Source organism: Pygocentrus nattereri, chromosome 18 (assembly GCF_015220715.1).
Source record: "Pygocentrus nattereri isolate fPygNat1 chromosome 18, fPygNat1.pri, whole genome shotgun sequence".
Lineage (NCBI taxonomy): Eukaryota > Metazoa > Chordata > Actinopteri > Characiformes > Serrasalmidae > Pygocentrus > Pygocentrus nattereri.
In genome coordinates this window covers 14,421,866-14,448,128 of record NC_051228.1, presented here as the reverse complement: position 1 = coordinate 14,448,128, position 26,263 = coordinate 14,421,866, and the positions used below count along the sequence as shown (strand labels likewise).

The window sequence follows — 26,263 nt, the reverse complement described above, 5'->3', positions numbered from 1 at the left end:
GTACGCATAAGGGTGTGGAGGTCGAGAGCAAGAGGTCAAAAGTGGAGAAATAAAAATGGTATAAATATGGTATAAAAAAGTAGGAGAACGACTGTTGGTGGTGGTAGTAGTAGTAACAACAACAACAACAACAAAGTAAATTATTTTCTCCTAACACAAAACATCAATGAAACAATTCCATCTGATACAGTCAAACCTTAGTGGGAAAGTAGCGGCTGGCCTTGAATTTCTTGAGAGAGATGGTCATGGAATAGGTGCCAAAGAACAGGATGAAGGACAAGAGAGCCAGGTCAGGGACATACTTGCAGGATTTGCCCACCAGGGAACCGCCAAGCTTTAAACACTCCTTCTTACTCAGCTGGCTCCAGTCCAGACCTGTGAAGTTGTACTGAGTGGAGGGATGAGGTCATATGTGCACACAGGAAGAGTGTTAAATACAGGTGAAGACAGAGAAAGAAAGGAGAAGGTAAAAACTGTCAAAAAAAAAAGCACACAATCTGATAACACATGAATAATTTTTCATTAATTTCATTAATATAAAAGGTTATTTTTCACAGAACACTTCAAGCAACACAGCATTGGAGAAACATAAAGAGCTCATTCAATTGTCCTGGTGTCCTGGTGTGCTTGCACTTACCAAAGAATAGTCAGTGATGTTGTCTTGGCCAAGTGTAGCTGAAGAATTAACAACCACTGAAGCGACTATTAGAGAAAAGAAAAAAAAAGAAGTTAAAAGCAAGTGTCTTCTTAGGCAATGCAAATTTCTTTGTATATATTGTATATGATATACATACTGAGCAAAAGTCAAATACTTTATTATTTAATGTCCAAAACTGTCAATTTCCAAAGCAGTCAATAAGCATTCAGTTTTGAGAACATTAGATAGAAGATAATTCATATGCATAAGAAGGGGAATCAAAGAAAAATCTGGAAAACTGGAAAAGATATAGATAAAAATGTAACTTTTAATGACCTGGTAAACCACCAAAACCATCACAATCAAACAGTACTTTCAGCATTGAACTTTTACTTTTTATTTTTCTTCAGAAGCTCTATTTTTGCTTCAGATCTAAAAAAATCCACAAGTGTTTATATCAGTGCTTCCACTGTGAGAAGACTCTTCACATAAAGAACAATGCCATAGGTCTATGAGGATGAGTAGCTGTGAAGAAGCCATAATAGAAAAAAGGAAATAAACAAAAAAGAAGCTATTAGCAAATCAAACAAAGAAGCTAAATCCAGGCTTCCACAGAGTCCACACCACTGAATATATCTGGGATGTGTGTGTGTGTGTGTATTTTTTCCCCTTTCGCAGTGGGCACTTTACTGGAAATTAATAAATAAGTGACATTTGATCTCTGAGTTTTGCAAAAAGTCCTTTACATGCAAAACGATTCCCATTTCCGTCAAGCAGATGATACTCCAATGAGACAGCAGCCAAATTGAGTGTGCATCAAAAACAAACATAAATAAGTTACAGCAGTCAGATGATGACCCTCTAAAATGTTAGTACATACTGAGTGGATGATTTGTGCCCATGCTGTAATGAGGAGTGCCTCAGATGCAGCCCATGATGTGAAACAGGACGCTGCTACAATGACATTATAAAATTGAGATAAAGAGTCAATGATAGGAACCTCTTTCAAGGCAGGTCAGGATGTGAATACTCCCCTGATGGAGTGGCCTGTAGCATGCACGATCAAGGGACAATTGGCAGCCATGTAAGCCAGCTCATTTAACCTCTGAAAAGCCAATAAACAGCTTTTCTGTCTTCTACACTTTCACAGTAGCAGAAAAGTAGCAGTGCGACACCCTGACTTGGCATACAAGCTGACTCCTGGGGGCTGAATGGTCAGTGTATGCCACCAGGCTAGTGGACTAGTTAATAAACCCAGGACTAAGAATTTTTGGTAGCCACGTTTGGCCTCACTGCCAAATCAGAATAAGAGTGACCTGCAGTCAATAGTGCTCAAGGGCAGCAGCCAAGTCTCCATGCCCCTTTTAAATAAGATCCAGTCAGCCTGTGGGAACACAGAGATGAGACATCACTTTAACCCAGATGACAAAGTCTACATCGCTGCTCTCTCTAAAGTAGAGGGAGATATGCCCATCTCTAGTCCCACAGAGCATGAAAGTGTATCTATTTGGTTCTTTGGGCACCAGCCCACAAAAACCTGCCACTTGCCCTCATGTAAGGCCTGGGTTGAAGGAGCTCTAGCGTTCAGTATCGTATTTCTGACTCCAGGAGAGCACAACGACAGATCTGAGGTGGCACTAAGGGCACAGTCACAGCTGGAGTAACTGATTTTGAAAGCCATATCTGGCCTCCCAGATGGGAGAGAAGGTCCACCTGTACTGGGAGTTTGCAAGGAATACTATATAATAAAAACAGAAGCAGTTACCGTGGCACTGCCAAGACAACCTAATGGTCTTTTCTCTAAATTCTGTCTAGATTAGGAACGAGGGGGGGGAAGGGGGGGGGGGGGGGGGGGAGTGAGTGGGGAAAAATACATACAGCAGCTCCCTTGGACAGTCAGGACCCAGGGCGTCTTGTCCCATGGACTCTCCTGGTCCCACATAATACTTCATACTAATAATGTTTGCTATCCGGTGTCGACCTTAGGAGGATGGGTTCCCCTTCTGAGTCTTGGTTCCTCTCAAGGTTTCTTCCTCTTTTAGGGAGTTTTTCCTTGCCACCATTGCTGCTGGCTTGCTCATGGGGGCTCGGACCCGGATTTTCTTTTCTTTTCTTTTCTTTTCTTTGCTTTTCTTTTCTCTCTGTAATACTGATTTTTTTGTAAAGCTGCTTTGTGACAACACCTGTTGTAAAAAGCGCTATATAAATAAATTTTGCTTGCGTGCTTGTTTGCTTCTTATAACTGGCCACTGGCAGAATTGCACACTTGTTTCTGACGCATTCCCACTTTGTTCCTCTTAACTAGCAAGCTGACGTGAATTTCACTCACGGACTGCAGGATTGTCGTGTTCAATCTTTTATTTGAAGTCTTCTACTCCATCCAAAGCAATCCTTAGAAGCACGGCAACACTTGACATTCCCAGAGTAAACAGACAGCTTATGTTATTAACAAAAGGCTGATGTGGCTGATGGTCAAAACTTATTGTTTTAGCTATGTGCACAACGTCCTTCTTCGATCTCGCTTTTTTTTTTGTGCACATGCGCAACAGTTCTTTTAAACTAATAGCAAGTCAAATGCTGACACGTATGCATAACATTAATGCACGCAACACAACTGACGTAATGGAAAATGACAAGAACAATTGAGTAAACAGAAAATAACAATATAGATTAAACGGAACTTACATTTGGCTCTTACATGATGTTTATGTGCAGATGGTCGTGTGGTTGGTGAGGCACAAAGAATCTGTTGATGTGATTGTTTTTCCTCTGGCTTAATATTATGGTTATTAATTAATTAATTAATGAATAGTCTATTCAGGGATCTTAACTTTATGTAGTAGTTATTTATTTACAATGATGGTTAATGCTTTGAAGTTAAGTCACAGCAATTCCTTAATCCGTATAGATATTCATCATAGATTAATGTTAGCACCTTCTTACACGAACCTGATAGTTAGCTTTGCCAGCTTCTTGTTCGAATCCTTAAATGGTGCAGCTTCAGGTGCCAGAGAGTGACTGCTGCACCATTTAAGGTCCAACAAGAAACTGGCAAATAAGAAGCCAACATCATCCTTCTTACTCTGTTTTGGATGTTTATTTTACTTTTATGTGTATTAAGATTAGAAGTGAAGTTGTGGCTGATTTAATCCTGAGACTCATCTTCTCTCAATACAAGTGAATTTGTTCACAAGCAGATGTTGACTGCTCTAGCATGGTGGGCACGCAGATGTTTCGCCTCAGATAGAGAGCAACAAGCAATGTGGCATCAAGGTATGTATATCTATGGTGCGCACACACACGTGCATACTAGAGCCAATTACAGTGTGACTGTATGGTGTGGTTGGCTCCAGTAAGTAGCACAGACAAGGATTTTTTTATTACTCAGCAACACGTTACAATCATTAGCAGTAGTCCTCATTTTTACTGAACTGAATCACAGATAACTTTTTGTTGTTATTGTTTTTTATTTTTTAATCTAGCAAGTTAATGTTTTTTAGGTTGTAAATCAATGACTGTCCACTGTTTAAATCTGAGTGAGAAAAGCTAGCTGTTGTGCCATTGGTAGGCCTATATTTTGCTATTAAAGCCAAAGTGCTAGACTAATACTGTCTGTGTGCATATTGGCTAATTAATGTAATATGATGAATGATAAAAGATATGATAAAAAAAACAACAAAAAAAACAGGGGAGCTGATCTTACAGTTGCCCCTGGGTCAAACAAGGAGTTGATAACAACAGACCATAGTAGGCCAAAAAAATGTCTAAGCTCTGAGAGCATGAAATGGTGTTGCAGCGGTGCATGGTCATTCTGATAACCTCAGTGACATCCCTTTCAGGAGTCATATTGTGACATAGTTAGTATACATCTTCATTTTTTGAGGCTGTGTACGCAGGGAAATATCCACTCAGTAAGTACCACCCATGGCTACCAGGAGATATGAAACATAACTTACCACTCCCCCTTTGCCTAGGTCAAAATGACCATGAACTAAACCCAAAGTCATTTATATTCAAAGGGATGTGGCTCACCCTGGTCAGGTGCCAAGCATTCACACTTGTAGGCTGTGATGTAGTCAGGCTTGAAGTTCATGTTAATGGGGTAGTACTGGAAGGCTCCCACCATCTTCTTGATTGCATCAGAGATAAAAATGAAAGAGATAAGGCTGGAGAAGCCTTCCTCTGTGAAGCGTGTCATGTATTTGATGATGTAGCTGGCATCCGAGGCCACCAGCAGCAGACACTGCAGGCACGAGTGCAGACCAATCCACAGTCGCAGCTCCAAGTAGTCAATGCTATTAGTCCTGAAAGCAGAAATCAGTGAGGTCACCAATGTGATGAGATAACCAAGCACAGCAGTCTGACTAATGACTGATGTCCATTAAGAGAAGAAGGGATGAACTAGAGAAATGCATATGAGAATCCATATTAATCTGGACTATAGTACTGTGCAAATGCCAGAGATCATCCTTCATTTATGTAATCTCCAGTCAAAACAGACATTAAATACAAGTTATTCAATTTTCACGGATATCAATGAGGGGATTAGATATCAAATAATCCACTTGCATTAAGAAGAAAGTCAAAGGAAAATATTTATACTAGTGGACCTTAAAATTGATTAAAAGAAAATGGGACATGTAACAGCCATGTAAGACTTGGTAGATCACCAAAACTGTCAACAAACTTTCATATCTGAGAACCAAGAAAAAAATCTAGCTCAATTCTTCCTTCCACTATGAGAAGACAACACAATACAAATTATCTAAATTATGTGTAACTGTCAACAAGCTGCAACTAAAAAGGTACATGAGGTAAGGATTATTGGACTGAGATTGGATTGAGAGAATTAGAAAATGCAACCAACTGACTGAACTTCAGATGCATACTTTTTGTGGAGATGATGTATGACGTAATTACAGAGAAAATGAACAACCGCAGACATTGTGTGTAGGCTTTGTGTGGAGACACCGCAAACTCCGCAGATGAAGACACTACACAATAAAGCTTGTGATTGGTAAAAAAAAGAGGGCCATGAAACAAATAATTGACAATTTTAAAGAGCTTCATTTGGCAAGAAGTATGCTGAGCGCTTTGGCAGAGACACCAACATTTCAATGTTAAATGCACATTCCTTAAATAAACAATGAATGCTTCCTAAATGTAAGATGTTAAGTCTGTTAACATTGTAATAGTGCTAACTATTAGTAAGCACCAAAGCATATAGATTATCTTATATTTTGATTCAACAGAGGATGAGGTTGAAGTTGGCTTCCTATTTGCCAGCTTCATGTTTTAATTTTCCCGTTGTACCTTAAGTGGTGACAGCATTCTGGACTTGTATTTAGATATTTAGAACTGTGATTGAATTGTTTTCCAGTAGTCATGGAGATAAGATAAAATGTCATGTCATCACCTGCATTAGTAAAGCATCTGCGACAGGCAAAACAAAAAAGTATTCGAGTTTGTAAGCTCACAAAGGCTTCGTGCAATCCTCAAACAAATAATGTTCAACCCTAGTGGCTGAGGGTTGTATTTTGTATTTTGTGTTTGATTCTGCTGCTGAAAAGTTACTAACTTGTCACTGAATACTTCACGTTTTGACTGGAAATTAAATAAATGAAGGGCGGCTTATGGATGTTTTCATACTACTGTATGAAAGAAACAAATATTCTTATTAAAATTTAAAATTGGTGTTAACATCTTCACATAAAGAATATCTTCACGAACATTAGGCCCATGCTCAATTTGCACTTACTTGCAAAAGTCATAGAGCAGCTTTTCAAAGACTAATATGGGTCCTGTGGAGCTTAGGATGATGAGGGGCTGACCACCAAACAGACAGAAGACTGTTCCTGCCAAAGCTGTGCCAAGAAAGCTCTCCATCACACCCTGAAGGACACAAAAAGAAATTTACATACTGCAGACACAAGCTTTATAGTGCATTAAAAGAAGATACATAGACGTGAATAAATTAGACTACTATAAGGTACTTTTTATCAATATTTGCTCTCCTAATGTCATATGTAGACTATATTGAGCCATGAAGATTGCCCAAAATCACTATTTGTAAAGAGAAGGACAGAATTTTTTGTGAGTGCACAGCAAATTACTGGAATGTGAAAATGGGCAGCAACAACAGAACCAAATTCTTTCTTGAGAACAGTGCTTTAGTGATTGAGCTACTTTGTTTCTTGGTTAAGATACATTATCCTTAATTTCAGGTGTACTGGAGTTGAAATGATAAACAAAAGGAGGAGCTTGGAGAAGTTGCAGTATAGTGTACTAAAGTATTTTACCTGGTAGTTGTCAGTAGCATCTCCTAGAAGTCCTCCAAAGGTGATGGCATTAGTGATGCAACCCAGATAGATAAAGAGCACACCCGAGATCGACTGAATATGAAAGCCATCATAGAAGTCACTTGGCAGCCAAGGTATTTTTCGTTTGATGTCAAGATAAAGACCTCCACAAAATCTATAGAACATACAATGTTAGTTGTTATGCACATTATCAGGACAGTGCAGTTAGTATAAGCATTACAGCTTGGTAGCTCATCTCCTGCTGCAGTCTCAAACTCATGAAAAAAGACAAAGTGATCAGACTTTATGGACCAGCAAGCCCACCTCCCAGTAAAGGTTAATTCCTCTCCCAACTCATGAGGGGCAGGCATCTCTTCATCATCAGCAGCTGCTCCTCCTCCTCCTGCAGTTCCATTCGCCTGGCCCAGCTCATTTAGTGAAAAAACAGACTTCCTGCAAGGAAAGGGAGAACAGGATTTAATGTCTTTTTTCCACATTAGTACTTATTCACATTCAAGCTCCTTTTTAATACAGAGATTCAAAGTCAGTATACAAAAATGCCATCTATTCAAACCAATGCGATACTTTAAATGTGTTTTGCAGTTTTATATGCTGTCCTGCAATAAACTCTGGGAAAACATTAAATACACCGATCAGGCATAACATTATCCATGTTTCTACGGTCATTGTCCATTTTATCAGCTCCACTTACTACCACCACTGTAAGGAGGTACTCACCACTGCTGACAGCATCCCATAACCCTTACTGTATATTTTGAACCAGTCCTTTTGTATATACATTTTTGATTACAAAAACATTGCTGCTGTCAATATGTAGTCTTTAAAAATATAGTACAATGTTACTGCTGTAAACAAACATTACAGTATAAGTGATGTAAATATTAATTACAGTTACTACCTGACAACTTTATGTTTTTATTTGACATTAAATTGAGGATTTAGCATTATTTTTCATTAAATTGAAAATTTCTGTGCATTTTTTCAGTGTGTAATCAATAATTCTTCAATCCCAGTGGTGATTATGACATTACATGTGATCTACAGAACCTCATACCTCATCTCTGCTGAGGGAAGTTTCTTTGGTGGTTCAATACGGATCTTTGGGTCCCACTCTCCTGGTGGGAGCACTATCACCTCATCCAGAAACTCATCAATTCCTGCAATCAAGTCTTCACGATCCCTGGCTTTATAGGCCACATCACTGAAGAGCTGGAGAGACATGAGATTTGTTTAAATGATTAAAGAACAAAAATGTTTTGAGTTGTTTAGTGAAATAGTACAGGCCATATCTGTATCCAAGAGCTAACAGTAAGATTTCTGTTTAAAAGTCTTTCAGTGATCACCGTTTGATGGTACAGTCTTAGTGTCTTCATGAAGGCCATAGCATTTACTTCACAGAGTTTACTTCAGCTATCATGCAGGGACTTTCTGTACATTTGTAAAAGACTTTTTATCTTTTGTGTAGGTCCTTTATTAACAACTTGGTGTATCAAATAATTCAGATCTATGAATAATAATTAAGCCATTCGTGCTTACATCATCCACCATGAGAGTGGCCATGGCCCGGCCGATCTCATTGTAGGACTTGGCCTTGCCATGAGGACCAAGCAACACAAAGAGAAACCTAGCAATAGAACAACAGCGCTGAGAGAATATAAAGTGTGGTTCATGAAAATATTGTACTCAGGAAGGAAAATGAAACACAGAACAATACAGATATAAATGCTGCACAATGTTTGTCACCTGGTTGGCACAGGGACTTCAGTCAGGCCGCCTAGTGTGGTAGCTTGAGCAAGACGAACAAATGCCACGAACGGCTTGTCCACAAAGTCCACCTCTCCAATCAACACATTGGATGCCTCCGCATCTCTGGGGATTTTCTTCATGAACTTGTTCTTGAGCTGGTGATCAACATTACAGTACAGTGAACCATTATGGATTTTAAAAAAAAAGAGATCAAATAGTAGCATCAGATGCAGATATCTGGTATTAAGGATCTAAATATTTTGAGGATTAATAATACTGGCTGATATACATTTAGATGGAGAAGAATTAAACTGACACCAGTAGATTTAGTTAGCAAATTGTGCATATTGTGGCGATCCATTCTGAAAATCTGACAAAGCCTTCTTTGAATTCTTTTAACTTTATTTTAAATAAAAATGTGGGTCACTACCAAAATGCATATTTTTTTGCAAATAAACGTTTTGTGTTTTATTAATCACTTTAGGATTTTATGTGTACAACTGTTCAAAGCTAAGTTTGCTAGTCATGCACTGGATAGCATTTTTGAGTTATGCTCAAAATTATCCAAAATTTTCACTAACAAAACATTTGGTAAAGTTTTGTTAGCAATTTCACTGTGTAATTTTGTTTGTGACAAAATGAATTGTTTCTAATTTCATAAACTCCAAGCACAGAGTTCTAGCCATTGTGTACAGGAAACTCGTTAACAGTATCAATAATCATTCCATTGTCATTGTCTGATGTCTCTGCATGTAATGAAAATGGCAGCCCAGCCTTTCCAGTGCGTGACCAATTGCAGATCAATAGTGTTGTGCAACCACTGAAAATTCATTTAAATATGAACACACTAACACCCTAATCAGCACACCCTGTGTTTTTGCCATTGCCGCCACTGAGCATGTGGCTATGGAATGGTTGGTGCTTAGGTCAAAATCACCTCTTAATCTTCTAATACTGCTTTCATAGTCAGTTTACTTTTTGCCTGGAATAAACAAGCTCTTTTCTGTTGTGCTGACCCTGTTTTAACTTTTGAGGCCATTTGCTATTGTTTCAGTGTAGATCACTGGCATTTACTGTCAAGTAAATAAAAATACTCACAGCACACAATGAAAATATTTTACAGTTTATACTGGGAAGAATTTTCTGTTGTATATGTGAGCTATTTAGCTGCTTGGTTAATTTTGTTTATGTTAATTTTAATCTTTAAATCAACACCGTGTCTTGCTAGTGTTGGACAGGATGATACTGACCAATACCACTGGGTTGGGCACTGCAAGAATGTAGCTGAGTGTTTATGAAAACCTATGGGATTTACATCCACAGCAGGTAAAGTCGATCCAGTGTGCTTATTAAAACTGTTACAACTGTCAATGGACTTTGTACGGTAAATGCACATTGAATAAAAACAACAATGGGTTTGACAATGACAAACTGTTATCGGTGGGACCTTTGACCCTCAAAGTGCTGATGAAGCTGAAAAAAGCTCTGGGAGGGGGTTGGTGTGATCATGCCAAACAGTGCATACCGAGTATGAGTAGAAACATGAAAGTGAGTGGAGCCTGTCACTCTTAGGGGCAGAACCTAATTAAAATGTACTCAGGCGCATACTGGGAGGGGATCACTGCTCCTTTGAAGTCCCCTGAACAGAGTGCAGTCATTTACATCTCAATCCAGTGCAGTTAATGCAACTTAAAGCATTTTTCACAATTTTTTTTATTTTTTTGTTTTAATGAAACAAAGGGGCGGATAAAAAGATTAATTAGCCCTCTAGCTTTGACATAGCATCTGCAAGACTTGTTAGGAGATTAGAAGAAAAATAGAATGGAACATTCCGCCTCATGCGTGTCACCTGCTGCAATGAGCTAAAGCCATGGCAGTGCTCACGGCCCTGTGGAACGACAGGCTGCCATTGTTAACAAAATCTCTCAGTTACTTCCAAATCTCTATCATTCCCTTTGAGGCCTTGTTAATCACAGACTGGAGGACCTCTTGCTAACTCTCCCCTAATTAACACATTTGCATAGCTTAATCAATGCACGCACATGGCAAACACAAGAATGTTCATCCATCTCTCTTGTTTCCCAGGCTTAAATAAAAAAGTATAAAACCCATACCTGGTCAGAGCTTGGAGTGACAGAGATGTCATTCATACTACGGCACTGGGAAGGGTCTGTAATTCAGAAAATATACACCTGATGAAAACAATATAATTTAAATCTAGTGTCCATGGCCTCATTTTAATGGTATTTTTAACATGCCCTCACCAACTTAAATCACCACTTGGAAATGCATCACACCTACGTTACAGACATCGTTGCTCGCAGTACAAAGGGAGGAGAGGACAGTGAAGGACTTTCTTTTTTTTAAACATACATCCACCCTCAGCTAGGTTACCCTCTGCTAGCCCAGTAAACTTTGCAATGGAAAATGTTTTTTGAGAAGTCTGAACATTTTTTTTCAGAGTATGCAACTGCCCACATGTCCAGCCGGATACTGAAGGACGACTGACTGTCGAGCCCTCCTGCTACCCACTTCAAATCAAATCAAATCAAATTTATTTATATAGCGCTTTTTACAACTGATGTTGTCACAAAGCAGCTTTACAAAGCAGCTACACTTCAGACCAGCTGCCCACGCCCCAGCTACCGCCACCTACCTGCCCACCCTACACTGATGTTTTCATAGACTCCTAGCTATTACTACTACTAATACTACTGCTATTAATATTAGTAGTATAATCACTTGTAGGTAGTTTGACCAGAGGGGGATGGGTCCCCCCCTGGTGAGCCTGGTTCCTCCCAAGGTTTCTTCCTCAGTTCTGAGGGAGTTTTTCCTTGACACTGTCGCCCCTGGCTTGCACATTGGGGGTTTTTTACATTCTTGTTAAAACTCTGCCTTGTCTGGAATTCTGTGAAACTGCTTTGTGACAACATCTGCTGTAAAAAGCGCTATACAAATAAATTTGTAAATTTGATAATGTACATAACTTTAGTGAATAATTGCTTTGTATAATAATCACTGAGGTCGACACCCATATTCACTTTATCCCTGCCTCTTTGAGGGCTTATCTATCACACCTCACTTGTTATAAGAAAGTAATGGAATGCCCCCTATATGATGCTGGGGATTCCCTCAAGGGGAAATGGGGAAGCTAAGGTGATGAGGGCCTACTGAAACAGTACTGAACTTGGCAGCATTGAAGAACTATCAGGCAAAATGTAACATTCACTGCATGCTAAATAGAGCAAATATAGCAAACTCATTAAGTAAGATAAAAATTAGAAGTGTAAAATGTATGAGTGCATGATGATTCATCAGTCTAATATTAGCTTTTCAACTGTTTGACTTTATAATGTTAGACAGCCATTTCAGATAACCGATTTTTAAAAAATGGATGTCCCTAAAAGCAGTTTTGGAAACAAACTGACCACTGCTGCCTGTCTTACAAAGCATGTTCTGCAACAGTGTTCCTGAAGTTTCTGATTCACAAAACACACAATTAACTTATTTTACTGTGTCACAAACTTAACTTTCCCCTTAACCTGGGTTTAGAGATTCAAGGTACACTTAATCCTTGTGCATGTGGACATGGAACCAAGCAGCCAATTGTGTGAAAAGTTAGATGGATTCAAGCTGCATTTTCTTTACAAAAAAAGGAAAAATCTACATAAATATGCACAAAAGAAAGAATTACTAACAGTAAAAAAACAATGCTGTCACAACTGCCAGCGCATCAGTGCTTATTTTGACCATATCAGCCCAGTTTTATCAAACCTACACTGACTGCTAGTTAAATTTCATATCGATTACAAAATTCTTTTACTGACATATAAAGCTTTACACAGCCTCGCCCCTCAGTACCTGAATGAACTTCTCTCTTATTAAGAACCGTCACAGCCTCTTAGGACACAAGGTGCTGGCTTACTAGCAGTACCTAGAATTAATAAAGTTACATCAGTGAGCAGAGCCTTCTCATACAAAGCCCCCCAACTTTGAAATAATCTTTCAGTCAGTGTTTGGGACTCTAACACAGGGTCTGTTTTTAAGCCTAGGCTAAAAAGCTACTTGTTTAGTCTTCAAGCATTTGGTAATTAGTATTTCCTGTTGGATAAAAGTTGCAGATCTGGGAGTTCATGGACATAGAGTATTATGGTAAACTGGGAGTGTCAGTGCTGTCTTCCTGCTGCTTTCACACGCTCACTCAAGTTTGCTGACGGTGGAGCAGAGCTTCACCTGCTGTTGGTTCTTCTACCCTGATCGGGTGACCACTGTTTACCAGCCTGATCAATTTGACCATCATATAACTTCCCATGGTACAACGCTGTGCAAACCTCATCTGCATGAAGAGACCTTTTCTCTGATGCTGCTGCTGCACAGACTCAAACAAAAAAATGTAATTATAACCATCGCTTCACCAGTTTTTCCCCATTTGTATTTTAATACTTTTATACCAATGTTAAAACCTTATCCTCTATTCATCTTGCTCTTGTGTTACTGTTTACCTTCCAGTGTAGACCAAAGGAGTATGGGTTGCCCTTTTGAGTCTTGGTTCTTCTTAAGTTTTCTTCCTACTGCTATTGGAGTTTTTCCTTGCCGCTGTCGCCATTGGCTTGTTCATGGGTGCTTGGACCCAGATTTTTCTGTAAAGCTGCTTTGTGATAATGCCTGGTGTAAAAAGCTCTATATAAATAAACTTTGACTTGACTTGGCTTAGTGAAGTAACAACTTCTATATTATAATCTTAATATCAATGCAATATGATTTGTTGCGTCTGCTGAAAGCAACATTTTTCAGGTGATTGATGCCACACGTCATATAAAACATCAAAATAAAGAAAAGGACAGGGAGGGGTCTGCTTTCATCACTGGCTTATTCTGCCCAGAAGCTGTTTATGATATGAAATTAGGCATACAGCATAAATTACACTGTTGATGTCTTCAAGTAAAAAGTGTTCCACTATTGTGAGACAGAAAATATAGGATTAAGTAGAACAGAGCTTAAATTTAGCTGGACAATTAAAAAATATCCTGCTTTGTGAGACATATCCCTGTACAATGGAAGTAAAAAATAGAAAGTTAAGTAGGAAACACTTGCATAATTCCTAATCCTTTTTATTATACTAAGCAAACCACAACAGTTGCAAAAATCAACTGCCCTTGCTCATGTTATATGTAGGTCAATCAGAAGTGAAGGTGAAAAGTAGATCTATACATGTAATTGACATAGAATGTATATTAGGGCTTGGGGTCAGAAACCTAGACTCACGCAGTTTTCCCAGGCTTCCACTCTGGCGAGCTCGCAGGTCCTCAGTGGAGCGATGAAAGCCAGATGCACAGCTCGGGCTGCAGCTCGGGCTGCGGCTCGGACTACGGTCTGATACAGACCCAGTGTCAGAGATGAAAGAAGAGGATAGAGAGAGAAAAAGGAGGGAGAGATGTGTGGAAAGATTGCAGAGTTTAAGAAAAAACAATAAGTTGGCATAGACAGGGTGGGGATAAGGAAAAACATGAGATTAGATGGAATGGGGTGGGCAATATAGCAAGAATATAATTTCATGATTCTTGAGGTCATCGGCATCATACTTGATATGCATGACAAAAATCTGTATGCAAAGTAGTACGCAAATAAGGGCCAAACAAAATGTAACACCAAAACAGCAGTGTTATATTTAAAAAGGTGACAAAAAGCTACAAGTATATTTTTTTATTCAAAGTTTACAAACAGACACACACCCATACACATTATCTAAGCTGCTTATCCTTTGGGGTCTCTGAGTGGGGGGTGCTGGATGTCAAAATTTACAGACAAACTATTTAATAATGTAAAAAGTGGTCAAATAAATTAATACAATAATGTGCAACAATACTTTTCAATCAAATATCTATTTGCTGCATAGAAGATTCCTTTAGCAGAAGTTTTTTAATGCATTTTGAGTTAATAGGTTTTAATGATGCATCATGATGTAAGTCATCATGATAACAATAACACCACATTGCCCACCTCTTGATGAAATAATGGAAATTGTAAACAAGTTAAGGAGTAAAGATAGAGTGTTAATGAAATAGCATTAGTGGTTAAATGGTCAAAAGAAAGTTATGTTTAGTGTAGGACAGAATACATAAACTGTGGATGCTCCTACACACGCATTAGGACAACAATATCAAAATTCATGCAAATCACAGCGATCAAGACCTTTATTCGAAGGGCTGGGTTTCCCAATGTCAGCCAGTGAACGGTGGATGGGTTTCTTGGTCTGGTGTCGATGCTTCCTCAGCAAGACGAAACTGACTTTCTCTTTGAGCTCTGGAGCTATCAGACCGTCCTGCACCTGCTTCTCCACTATGTCATCTGGCCAAGACAAAGAACACAGATGTACAATTAAGGTTAGTGTTTTTATAGTTTATTTAAAAATATTTTCACAGGCAGTTTTATGCATCACCAATAATAATAACAACCAATTTATAAATATTTGCACATTTAACTTTAAACTACAGAGTTTTTATTATTCAGTTATTATTATTATTATTATTACTATTATGATTATTAACAATAATACAAATGATTATTCAAAAACTACCACAAATTATTCAGTAAATTTATATGATAATGAGAATGAGAAATTGAAGGAAGTGCTCTTGCAATTTAAAGGGCAATGAACAAGGGATGCATAGCACAGTCTTAGGAACATGGTGACTGTCCAAAAGGACCTGCCCATTTAAATATAGACCACACATAATTATACAACCTAGAATTACAGATGAAACATTTCCCCCAACATTCATGAATAATCCATTTTTTCTTTTGAAATAAACCATGATGATCAGATTTTTAACATATTCATTAGTTTTTATTTTTAACTCTCTATCAATTTAATTTTAATTAGTTTTAAGAATGCATGAATAGTTTCATTTAGTTTTTTATTCTCTTGAAGTGAAGTTTTAGGCTTTTGCGATTATAGTAATGTTCAGTTGGCACAACAGTTGACTATGCTATGCTAGGTTGCATAAAGGCATTGCTATCTCTTACATATTAAAGGTTTGAAATGGACAGAATCTGCTTCTATAATGTATATATATATATATATATATATATATATATATATATTTAATACACAGACAGATATATATACAGATATATACATTGTTTCACTGATAGCTTTTGTGTTCAGAACAGAGAAATGATAAAAATGTTCACATATCAGAATGTTAATATTTTAAATTAAATGGCTTTTTCACCATAGAATTACCACATTATAACATATATGAGAAATGCATAAATTATTTCTAATTTTTGCATTGCTGGGGGTAAAACTCACCGACTATCTGAGGCAGAGAGTAGCCCTCCAGGTCCAGCAGGATAGTGCCAGTCTGTAAACAGGTACGTAGCTCAAATAGACTGTGCAGTGACAGAGTAGACACATGGGGCTTGCTCCACCTCTCCCCACCCTCCTCCACTTTTTCCTCAAACTTCACCCACCTGAGAGAACAACACAAACATGACTGTGTGACTGAAGGTAGTAAAAGGAGAGAGAAATATCACTGATCATAAAAATAGCACTGAGTGACGTCATTTTAACCCAACATAAAAGGCAAAAGGGATTTAAAATCAATATAGGGCTTAAAAAAACATAAAGCTTCACTCAACCCTGGTTAGATAACAATTTGCCATTTGCTTTGTTATTTTTACAAGTTTATAAGAAGCAAAACACAAAGCTTCTTAAGCCACTGAGCACATTACCTGGCAGATTCCTTCCACTCCAGTTCTCCACCTTCATGCTGCAGTGTGTCCATCTCAGTGAAGAGTGTAGGCGTGGGGTCGTCATCCTCGCCAAGGATGGAGCGCAGTCTCTCCGCAGCAGGAGACACTGGTATGCATACAAAATCAGTCAAAAGTTTTAATGAAGATCTTTCTTTATGTGGGGGTCCTTACATCTCATCTGTTTCTCTGCATTGTTATCTCACTCATTACCCTGTTTGTCAGTGGTCAGGACCCTCACAGGAACATCAAGGAACAGGTATCATTTTGGTGGCGGTTCATTCTACACTAACATACTACTACCATGAGATTTGCTAAGAGTGATCCACCACCCAAACAATACACTGAAAAAATTGTGGTTTTGTGGGTGTCCTGAAAAACAGATGGACTACAGTCTGTAGAACTACAAAGTGCATCTATATGGTAAGTGAAACTGATAAAACAGACAAATTTTAAAGTAGGTGTTACTAAGAAATTGGTCAGTGATTGAATGCATTGGTGGTTTTTGAATTCCAGTGTGACAGCTTTGAATATCAGCTAGATTATGCTGGACTGTAGTCATTCCAATGCTCAAAGCCTGAAAGCACCAAAAATTCCATCATACCAACATTCCAACACAGCACAGTAAGTGTGTAAGTGCTTGTAGGTCAAGTCTAGAGGCAAGCATTTAAATGAATCATTTATTTGATTCATTTTATTTGATTCAAAGTCTATAGCCACGACCTTTACCATGGAGTTGAAACCTTGGAGTTTATGGAGCAATCTACATATCAGAGATTTGTACATAATTTAAAATTAAGCCCAGGCTTTGAATTTAAAGTTTTACATACTAATCCCTCAAATGTCCAGGGACCCCCAGCGAGTGCATTTTTCAAAATCCTATATCTTAAGAATAGCTAAACCAGTTTACATTGAAATCCCTGTACTTACTGAATAAGCTTTAGTATGTAATACAGTTGGGATTTTAAGGGGTTAAAAAAAAGGAATTTAGTCAGTAAACAATATTCGTTAAATCTTCGAATACCATGTTTTTCTAACATATTCATAACATATTACCATATATTCATTCAGCCTTATTAATGTGGATAAAATATTTATAAAAATGCATTACACATCAAAGGCAGGTCCTATATGCATTAATAATAGAATAATAGTGGAATTGCTCATAATGCATTATAAATGTTGTTCATAACATTGGCCATGCCAATCCAAGTTTTTCATCCCAGCCCCAGCTTGCACAGCACATTATGACCTGCCTAGTCATAAAAACACACTGAGCCATGCTATGATTGGCATGACCTAAATAAATTTTAGTACTAACCAACTTATAGGTTATTATAAAAAGGTTTTAATATAATACCCTTTGCAATAATAATCCAGTAACTTGTGATGACATTACTTGAAGCAATAAAAAGACTATAGGCTATTATTCCATTTATTCTAAGTCATTAAAAGAAATTAAGGCATCTCCTGGTTAAGTCATAATGCACTATGTAAGTTAGAACTGGGTTTGACAATATAACATGTTATGAACAGTAATATGCAAAAGTCTGAATATCCCTGGCCAAATTTCATGTCTCTATAATGTTACCCTCACCTTAGCTCTGTTTGTATTTCCTTTTTGTTGACCTTCTATGTCTCTTAGCCACGTGCATAGCCATAACTGTGCAAATTATTATAGATGTTTATACCATTTCTAGATGTTTATAATACCTTATGCTTTGCAACATGTTATGAATGTGTTCTCACTCTTATAGATGTAGTTTCCAATTGAAGTGTTACCGAAAATCCATGTGATTATAACCTGTTTTCTTCAGCTGCTTGACCTCATGCTACCACTGGAGGAGCTGTTGTAAACTAATCATTCCTAATTAGTGGCTTCATTCTGTTGTACTAAGTTACTTGATCTCTCATAAACACCAATAAAAGCAGTCAAGCCTATCCATAATTAATATGACTAAAGAAATGAGACGTCCTTCATGATACCAGTTTGTTGACCATGGTTTGCCCCAGCACTCTCAGTAAGCATAGGTTTCTCATTCCTTTCACTCTGGCTCTCTGCCTTTACAGCCCAGGGGATTATTAGCACGTGGGTGTTTTTCTCTAGTTGCTGACTGCTATGTAATCCCGCTGATCCCACTGTACAATCACAGATGTGTCTGCTTATACTATGCCATTCTCAGCACGTAAAACTACAGCATTTTGCATGCATATGCATTTGGATGATGGTGGTTGTTTTAATTCAGATAAACTCAATCCAAGAGTTTTAAAAGGTGATCACTTCATCTCAAAGACATTTCACATGATCTCAAAACTCTATCAACTGTCTGAAAAACCCATTTGTTAAAAGTTGACAGTACATTAGGACATGGTAAACCTCAAGAAGATGGCTTAATGGATAACAATGATGTCACAAAAACATTCATTATTTAGGGATACACAATGTTAGTGGAACTGTATCACTAAAAGAAAATTTCGGCTTAAAAATATCAGCATCAGATATTCAGATTTGACTGTTATTTTGCATTGAAATGTGATGATTTATCTGGAAGAGCAGAACATTTAGATGGGTTACAAGGATAAAACGTCTGCAATGTATTCATTAACTGCAGTTGAAACTTATTCCAAGACTACTTTTTTTATTATAGCCACAATTAATAACTTGTTTATTATAGCCACAAATTATTAAAGACAACGTTATACACATTAAATGGACAGCTTTCTTTTTTCATGATATACATTCTTGGGAGGAGGCTATACACATCAGACATGTCAATGCTATATTATTATTTATATTACCTTTATAATAGAAATAAAAACATGTTTTCCATTCCATTTCCATTTTTCAGCTGTTTTTCTTGTCCAAAACATTCTATCCAATACTGCAAAATTACAAATGGCTATACAGTATTTTGGAATGAAGTTATTCCAACCCTATAAAAATAAGTGTTACATTTCTCTGTAAAGCTAATCCAATTGGATCTTGTCTCAATCGTTACATATGCGTAAATACCTGCATCTGTATTGGCATTAGCAGATATTTACAAAAAAATGTTACGGGCCCAAAATTCCCACCTCAATGTATCCCTAATATTTTTTACATTCTAAGCTCTGACAACAACTCTGACAACAAACTATGAAAGAAAGACTGTAAATAAAGAATGAAAATACAGAGGAATCAAGATGATCACTTCACAAGGAATTCATGAGTTTAACTATGTAGTTACCTGCCAGAGAAGAACAGGAACCAAGACTGGAGGCGAGGGTCAGAACTGAGTCCTGAAAATTGCATGAGGCAGACTGCAAACCAAGGCTTTCTTGATCCATACTTCTGCTGTCTCACCAATAATCAAATGTTTACAGGAATCTTTGTCATGCACAATATGTGATCTTGTCCCACCTAAACTAGACACATGAATTGTCTAGAATATTTTGCTTTTTTGTTATCTCCTTGAGAACTTTCCAGTTTCTCAACTTTGTCTTCTTTCTTCCCCTTTTTATTCCTTTGTACCTTCAAGCTTTTCTGCTTGGAAAGTCAAGCCATTTCCACACGTCATCCTGATTATGTTGTGCTGCTTTGTGTTCCAGCTCTATGCTTTTGTATTCCACACTGCTGTTCTCTACTGAGCCTTAGCAAAGCTAAAATCCAGAGCAGGGCAAAGAGCCTCATGCATGAAAGACCTGAGAAGTGCTCCAAGTGCCTCCTCCACCTTCACTGAACCCTCCTCTCCTATACCCAAGTCAAAATGATCCAGTGTTACACTAAAGTAGGTGGATGTACAGAAAATAAGGTAGAGCATCCAGTCACTAAACCATTAATCATAAATACAGTGGAAATTACATTCCGCTAAGAGCAAAAGACTGCTAATACTAAAGCTGCTTTGTCTGTATATCTTGCACATTGCAGGTTCTTCTCAAAGAAGACTTTCTCACTTTGGGTTTACATTATGTAGTGTTATTGAGAAATCCTGTTCTGGGAAACATGCCCCTGGTCAGTCACTTATATAAATGGAAATACTCACTATCTGCTCAGATACAACAAATTGTATCTTTGTAGATAGGTCTTTCATCAGTACCATTCTGAAACCTAACTATGAAGGGCATTTGGGCTGTCTAGCCCAAAAAGAGAATATGCAGATGCTAGAAACCTGTTCATGCTAGAGTCCATGGTTTTTAGATTTCCCCACCCATCAAAAAGTAAGCTGGCACTGTTTTCCATCGATGCTTTTCTACCATTTTAAGCTTAAATACACTCTTAAAGATAACGTTAAGAGCTGATTTTGTAGGCATGGATTAAGCCTAGTCTTGGACAAAATGGCAAGTTTCACCATAAAAAAAAAAATCTCATTTAGTCTAGGCTTAGACTTAATCTGGGTCTGGCAAAGTGGCTCTAAATGCTTTGCTGTTTGCTATGAGCATTTTTGACAACTCTCCCATATCCCAGATGAGTTTGATGAATCGGGCCATTCACATTATCCTACTAACATGCATCATTTTGGTCAGCCCAAAGCTGACTTCATGCTTTTAGCTCCCAACTTACAGGTCTTCACTCCCATGCAAAAAAGAAAACAAACAAATAAAAAACAGGGCCAAGCCCAAAATATAATGCTTTATAATGACAGTTTTGGCCTGGTCAAAGTCCAGGTGGAAACCTTTTAGAGAATATTTTGTCTCACATTAAACACAAGCTAACTTGGCAACATTTTTCAACTGTTCAAAGCCATCAGTGCTAAGTGCTAACAATATTGACCCTTATTTCTGTAAAAGATTGTCAGCAAGTTTGCCAACAAAACTTCACTATTTGAAGAAATCAAAGGAAACATCTACCTGATACTATGTAACTGTATTTGTTTGTTTAATGATTTGTTGTCATTTAAAATTTTTTTTTTGCACAGGAGTGTACATGCTTGAATATGCTCTAGAATAGATTTCACAGCCAGTCTCAATGTCTTAAAACATACTGCTCACCATCATTATGTGCCAATACATAGCATGAAAATTATTATTGAGTGCTACATTTAAGCATTTACTCACTGGTGGAGTTGAGGTCTGAAAGTTGCTCATTTGAGTCCTGTCCACCATCATCTGGATCATACTGTTCCTCTTGCGCATGGTGTCCATGGCGATCATAGTGTCTCTCACTACGGTTGTGATCGTGTCGGGATGTGTGCCTGCGACGTCGCCGTTTACGTCTGTAGCCCCTTGGCACTGGAACGCCAATGTAAATAGACTGGTTCTCTGAGACAATTGAGAGAGGAATGATGGGAAGACATGTTGTCGTTCTATATATAAATCATGAACATACCCCTTTAAAAGTTGTTTTTAACATACTTCCGTTGGAAGAATATGGAATTTATTTCAAAATTCTATTCCAGACGTAATTATGTGTGGAATAGAATTTTGAAAAAACATTCCTGCCATTCTGCAGTTTACTTCATGGGAATTCTTGTTCTCTGTGATGTCTCATACACCCCCTATCAGGATAAAAAGAACAGCTATGGTCTTGCCTGAAACTAATAAATCTGGGATTAGCTGAGTTTACCACCTGCAATGCGAGTGATTCTCTGTTGTAAAAAGAAAAAATGTATGCCAGTGTAATGTAATTGGTAAACATTCTTCTCTTGTGAAATCCTTCCTTCTTCTTCATCTTGAACAACTCCACTCTTGAACTGTGCTATTGTCAATATGTGTTTAACTTAATGTGATATATAAAATGTGTCTATTCTCACTGTACACTGTAGAGGCACCAGTTTGAATTCTTTGGGAGTAGTACAGAGGTCAGCCACTCAATCAATCATATCCTTCCTGTGTAAATGTCGTGTCCCAAATCAACCTCAGGCGATGCACTCATTACGCAAATCCGCATGAGGCATTTCATTTTATTGGCATACATTCATTCTAAACTGGACAGACTTTTGTAAAGACCACCAAACCCACGATAAATACCTGATACAAACCCACATGCCTATCAAAAATCATGCACACTCTGAGCTGCCAGATCAAAAAGAGTCTAGAATCAACCAAGCATAACAGGTATTTAATTTCTATAGCTCACGTGCCAATCCTGCTCCTAAAACATGGAATATGCAAATAAACCTGGTAACAAATCATAATATTTTTTTAATAAGTGCTGAAAGCATTTTTACTAATTTCAGTTACAGTCTGTATATATTTTAATGAACCAAGATATTCATGTAATCCAATCAAAGTAAATTATTATACCTAATTATTATTAGGTATCCTAATAATAACTTACCAGAATGATATTGGTATCAGCAAAAAGTTGCTTAAAAAAATTATTGAACTGTGGTAAATATCTATTTACAGATAAGATGGAGCAATATTAATTACAATACTACTCTTTTGTCCATATCATACAGTCTTTTTCTGCAGCACAGAAACAGCTGCTGCTAGTTCTGGAGATCAACTGCCAGTTCTACCTCTGAACCTCACATTAACATTGTAGAATCACTGTCTTGAATGTATGACAAACCTAGACACTTAACCTAATAACATTACACAATAACTAGTGTAAAAAGACAGCATACCATCTTCGTCTTCAAAGTGTCTGCTGTGACCACTTCTTCTGCTGCTGTGATGGTCATGGTCCATTCTGTCACAAGAGAAAGAAACAGACAGGCAAATAAAATGTAATTATTATACTCCATCTTAGAATGTTTAAAAGAAGTGGTAAATAAATATGAAAACCCTTTCTCTTTGTTATCTTAAATCAATACATTTTGATTGCTTTAGAGAGAAAGGCTAGTTCATCTAGTATTAGACACTGCAATGACAATGGTGTTTCACCTAAGAATCTACAAAGTAACCTATTTAATATAGGCTTAGGCTTAATGTCTGGGAAACTGGCCAGTATTTACCGATGAATGACTAAGCAACAACTGCCATGTGATCATGTCACAGTGGGTTGCCTACAACACGTGGGCCAATCAATGACCAAATATCTGGCTAGAGGAAAACCCAATGAAGATATAATTAAGAGAAAGCTTATACGGTCAGATGCCACCTTGTTCTTTGCGCACACACATCTCTATTATGTCAGAGGGTGTGCTACTGCCAACATAACCCATCGATTGGCATAGCTCATTCATGTAATTAAATTTTAGTAAAAAAAAAAAAAAAAAAAAGCATCACAGAAATGTCTCTCATGTATGCCAAAAATGTGGCATAAAGAAATTTTATCTGAGAAACAGGCCTAAAAATATGAGGATTTCTTTTGAAAAAGCAAAATACACATTACCTGAGTTAAGCTACATGGTTCTGATGTTGTTCCTACTACATAAAAATTACAATCAAATTAAATAAACAAACACTGAAGATCACGATGTTTAAAACCAAGTTAATGAAATTAAAAAGTTCGTAGATGTTTTCATAGAAAAGAATGCTTCACTATGAGACAATACCCCATGTGTGTAATCTGTATTGTCAGATCATTGTCCTTCATGCTGAATGGACAGCGGTGCTTGGCAAGCAAATAATCAGGATTGACAGTAGTATTGATTAGTCTGGAAAATGTATGAATGCACATGAGCATTACATTTTTTTAATTTTCTGTCTGTTTGCCTATCTTTCTTTGTCTGACACTGTTGTAAATGCTTGAGAAAATTATGGATTGCACCGTAGATGACAGAAACAAAGTGGCATAAGGCTCTTGTTTTCCAACAGCAATCCAGGCATTCATTAATCTACATTAAGCAAAACAGCACCTTGAGTATTCCATTCAGGCTTTATAAATTGCATGGGTAATCACTGATCTAAAGACTACTTGGTCGCCTGAGATATGCTGTTGGGTAATTTACCAGATGTTAACTTAAAGTTGCAAGAAATGCAAAAAATGTATCCGAGCTACAAAAATGTTTAACCTATCTAGCAGTACAAATATAATCTTATAATTTTTGCATTTAGTGAACAATCATTCCTGAGATACTGAAAGGCCGAGCATCATTACTAAAGAGGAATTCCAACAATTTTTCACAATTTCTGCATAATTCCTTTATTAAGATGTAAATTAAGTTAATCTGAGTGGTTTAACATGAAATGGTGCATCATCAAACTTACCGATCACGATTTCTTACAGTGGTGGTGCTTAAAACCAACAGTCGCAACCTCTACACCTCAAACATAGTCATTTTATTTACTATCCAAAATGTGGAGTGAACTCGTTTTCTTCTGCGTTTATATCAAATGTAAAATAGCGGTAAATATTTAAAGAAAAAAATTCTTTGGGTAGTATTTTGTCTTACAAAATGCATGTACCTTTCCACCATGACTAGATGTTGTTCTCAAAACTGTGATAAAACAGTATTTGTAACCTTTTTTGCACTAGCTGTCTGTGAAGTAGCTTTTAGAGACAATAAATTCTTTGAACATCCGGTTTCTTTCACCACCACTGTGAAAAAAATGGCCCTTTAAGTCCTCTAAAACAAAACATTTCACATTAAAGCATTTTTGATTATTTTCTGTACATCTTTACTTATTACTTATAGAGAAATATTGAAAATGGGAAAAAAACAGACTTCCCTTTTAACTATAAATCCAGTTGCAGGTTGTTCTTTGGCTGTGGTGAACATGGCTTTGATCATGTAGTCTCTCTGTACTACTTCAATAATGGTAAGTTGTAAAAATAAAATGTTATATGCTATGATATTAAAACTGACTGCAAATTGAGTGAAACTGGTCTTAAATGGATTTGTAAACATACAAACAATTCCAGTTGGAAATGGTTTGTTAAAACATGATTATTTGAAGAAAACAAAAAACTTGTTAAATGTCTACAACCCCAGCGTTTTCAACTACCAACCAAATATGACTTAATTTACAATGCAATAATATAATTCCACCATGAATTTTAGATGCTGACAAAAAAGTGCAAATTGCACAAAAGCAAGCCTTACCTTATGGGAAACTGAGAGCTGAGATGAGACAAGCGGCACAGCAAGCATTTATCTGTATCACCGCAAACCAAGCGACTGAACTGTGCAGTACTGTAAACCTGCTAACCACCAATACTCATCACTACTCTTCTGCCTTAGCATTGGGTGAATGATTAAGTGCCTGAGGCCTGGATATGAGTAAGCAGAGGAAGGTGGTTGGATTCGTGAAGGACTGACAGTACATTCAGGGCACAATAAATGACACACACCCTACACGGCCATATCGATTGCGCTGGCAGTGTGGTGCTGTACTTGCAACTGCCTTTGCCTTTGTGATTAGATAGATTTTCAAATGACACTGAAAATCTCAATTCACTGCAGCACTAATCTGTGAAATATGAAGCTTCCAATGTTGAAATGTACCATACTGGCCTCTGCTGTTGCTTGACTGGTTTATTCTGTAAGTAAATATGTTTTATTTTATTGTTTTTTATACAAAGAAAACTTTGTATAGCATAATTGCTCAAAGACTGTTTTGGAAACCCACTGCCCTGTCTCTGCTTGAACATTTCTAATATGACTCACCGGCTAACTTACAAAGCAAATTAATGCTGTAATTGTTGAAGCAAGTTTATTAGAAACGAAGGAACATCTATTGCTTTCCACATTTTGTATTCATAATGAGATATTCCATCTGCCCAAATAACTAAACCATGACTGGTTTGTACATCAGAAGCACAACTTCACAGTTGGAAGGGTTGATTAGTTTTTTGCAGGACTCTTGGGGACATCTGGTAAATAATAAGATTGAAACTTAAGCTCTGGGTGGTGATTAATTCACTACAGTTGGGTTCCTGAATAGTAATACAACTGAATAATGAATGGCGTTTAGAATCTACTGCATCAACAAAAAT

General features: G+C 37.4%; 1 protein-coding gene across 6 annotated transcripts in view; it reads right to left on the bottom strand.

Annotated features, from left to right (window-relative positions):
• Window positions 1-25,549, bottom strand: part of slc4a5b (solute carrier family 4 member 5b) — a 38,716-nt gene extending 13,167 nt beyond the window's left edge. For 4 of the 6 annotated variants that reach the window (XM_017693736.2, XM_017693739.2, XM_017693734.2 and 1 more), the window contains exons 1-17: window positions 25,371-25,549; window positions 23,007-23,071; window positions 21,493-21,696; window positions 16,441-16,567; window positions 16,019-16,179; window positions 14,896-15,051; window positions 13,969-14,076; window positions 10,818-10,873; window positions 8,701-8,858; window positions 8,494-8,581; window positions 8,012-8,166; window positions 7,261-7,389; window positions 6,937-7,111; window positions 6,396-6,529; window positions 4,670-4,941; window positions 638-702; window positions 197-388 (exon numbers count right to left, since the gene is read on the bottom strand). In XM_017693736.2, coding sequence (XP_017549225.1) covers window positions 197-388; window positions 638-702; window positions 4,670-4,941; window positions 6,396-6,529; window positions 6,937-7,111; window positions 7,261-7,389; window positions 8,012-8,166; window positions 8,494-8,581; window positions 8,701-8,858; window positions 10,818-10,873; window positions 13,969-14,076; window positions 14,896-15,051; window positions 16,019-16,179; window positions 16,441-16,567; window positions 21,493-21,696; window positions 23,007-23,070 — 2,244 coding nt within the window. In that variant the 5' untranslated portion in view covers window position 23,071; window positions 25,371-25,549. Of the gene's footprint in view, window positions 1-196; window positions 389-637; window positions 703-4,669; window positions 4,942-6,395; window positions 6,530-6,936; window positions 7,112-7,260; window positions 7,390-8,011; window positions 8,167-8,493; window positions 8,582-8,700; window positions 8,859-10,817; window positions 10,874-13,968; window positions 14,077-14,895; window positions 15,052-16,018; window positions 16,180-16,440; window positions 16,568-19,685; window positions 20,130-21,492; window positions 21,697-23,006; window positions 23,072-25,370 lie in introns of those variants that run through there. The other 2 variants (XM_017693737.2, XM_017693741.2) reach the window with 2 other exon arrangements.
• Between the last annotated feature and the right edge of the window lie 714 nt (window positions 25,550-26,263).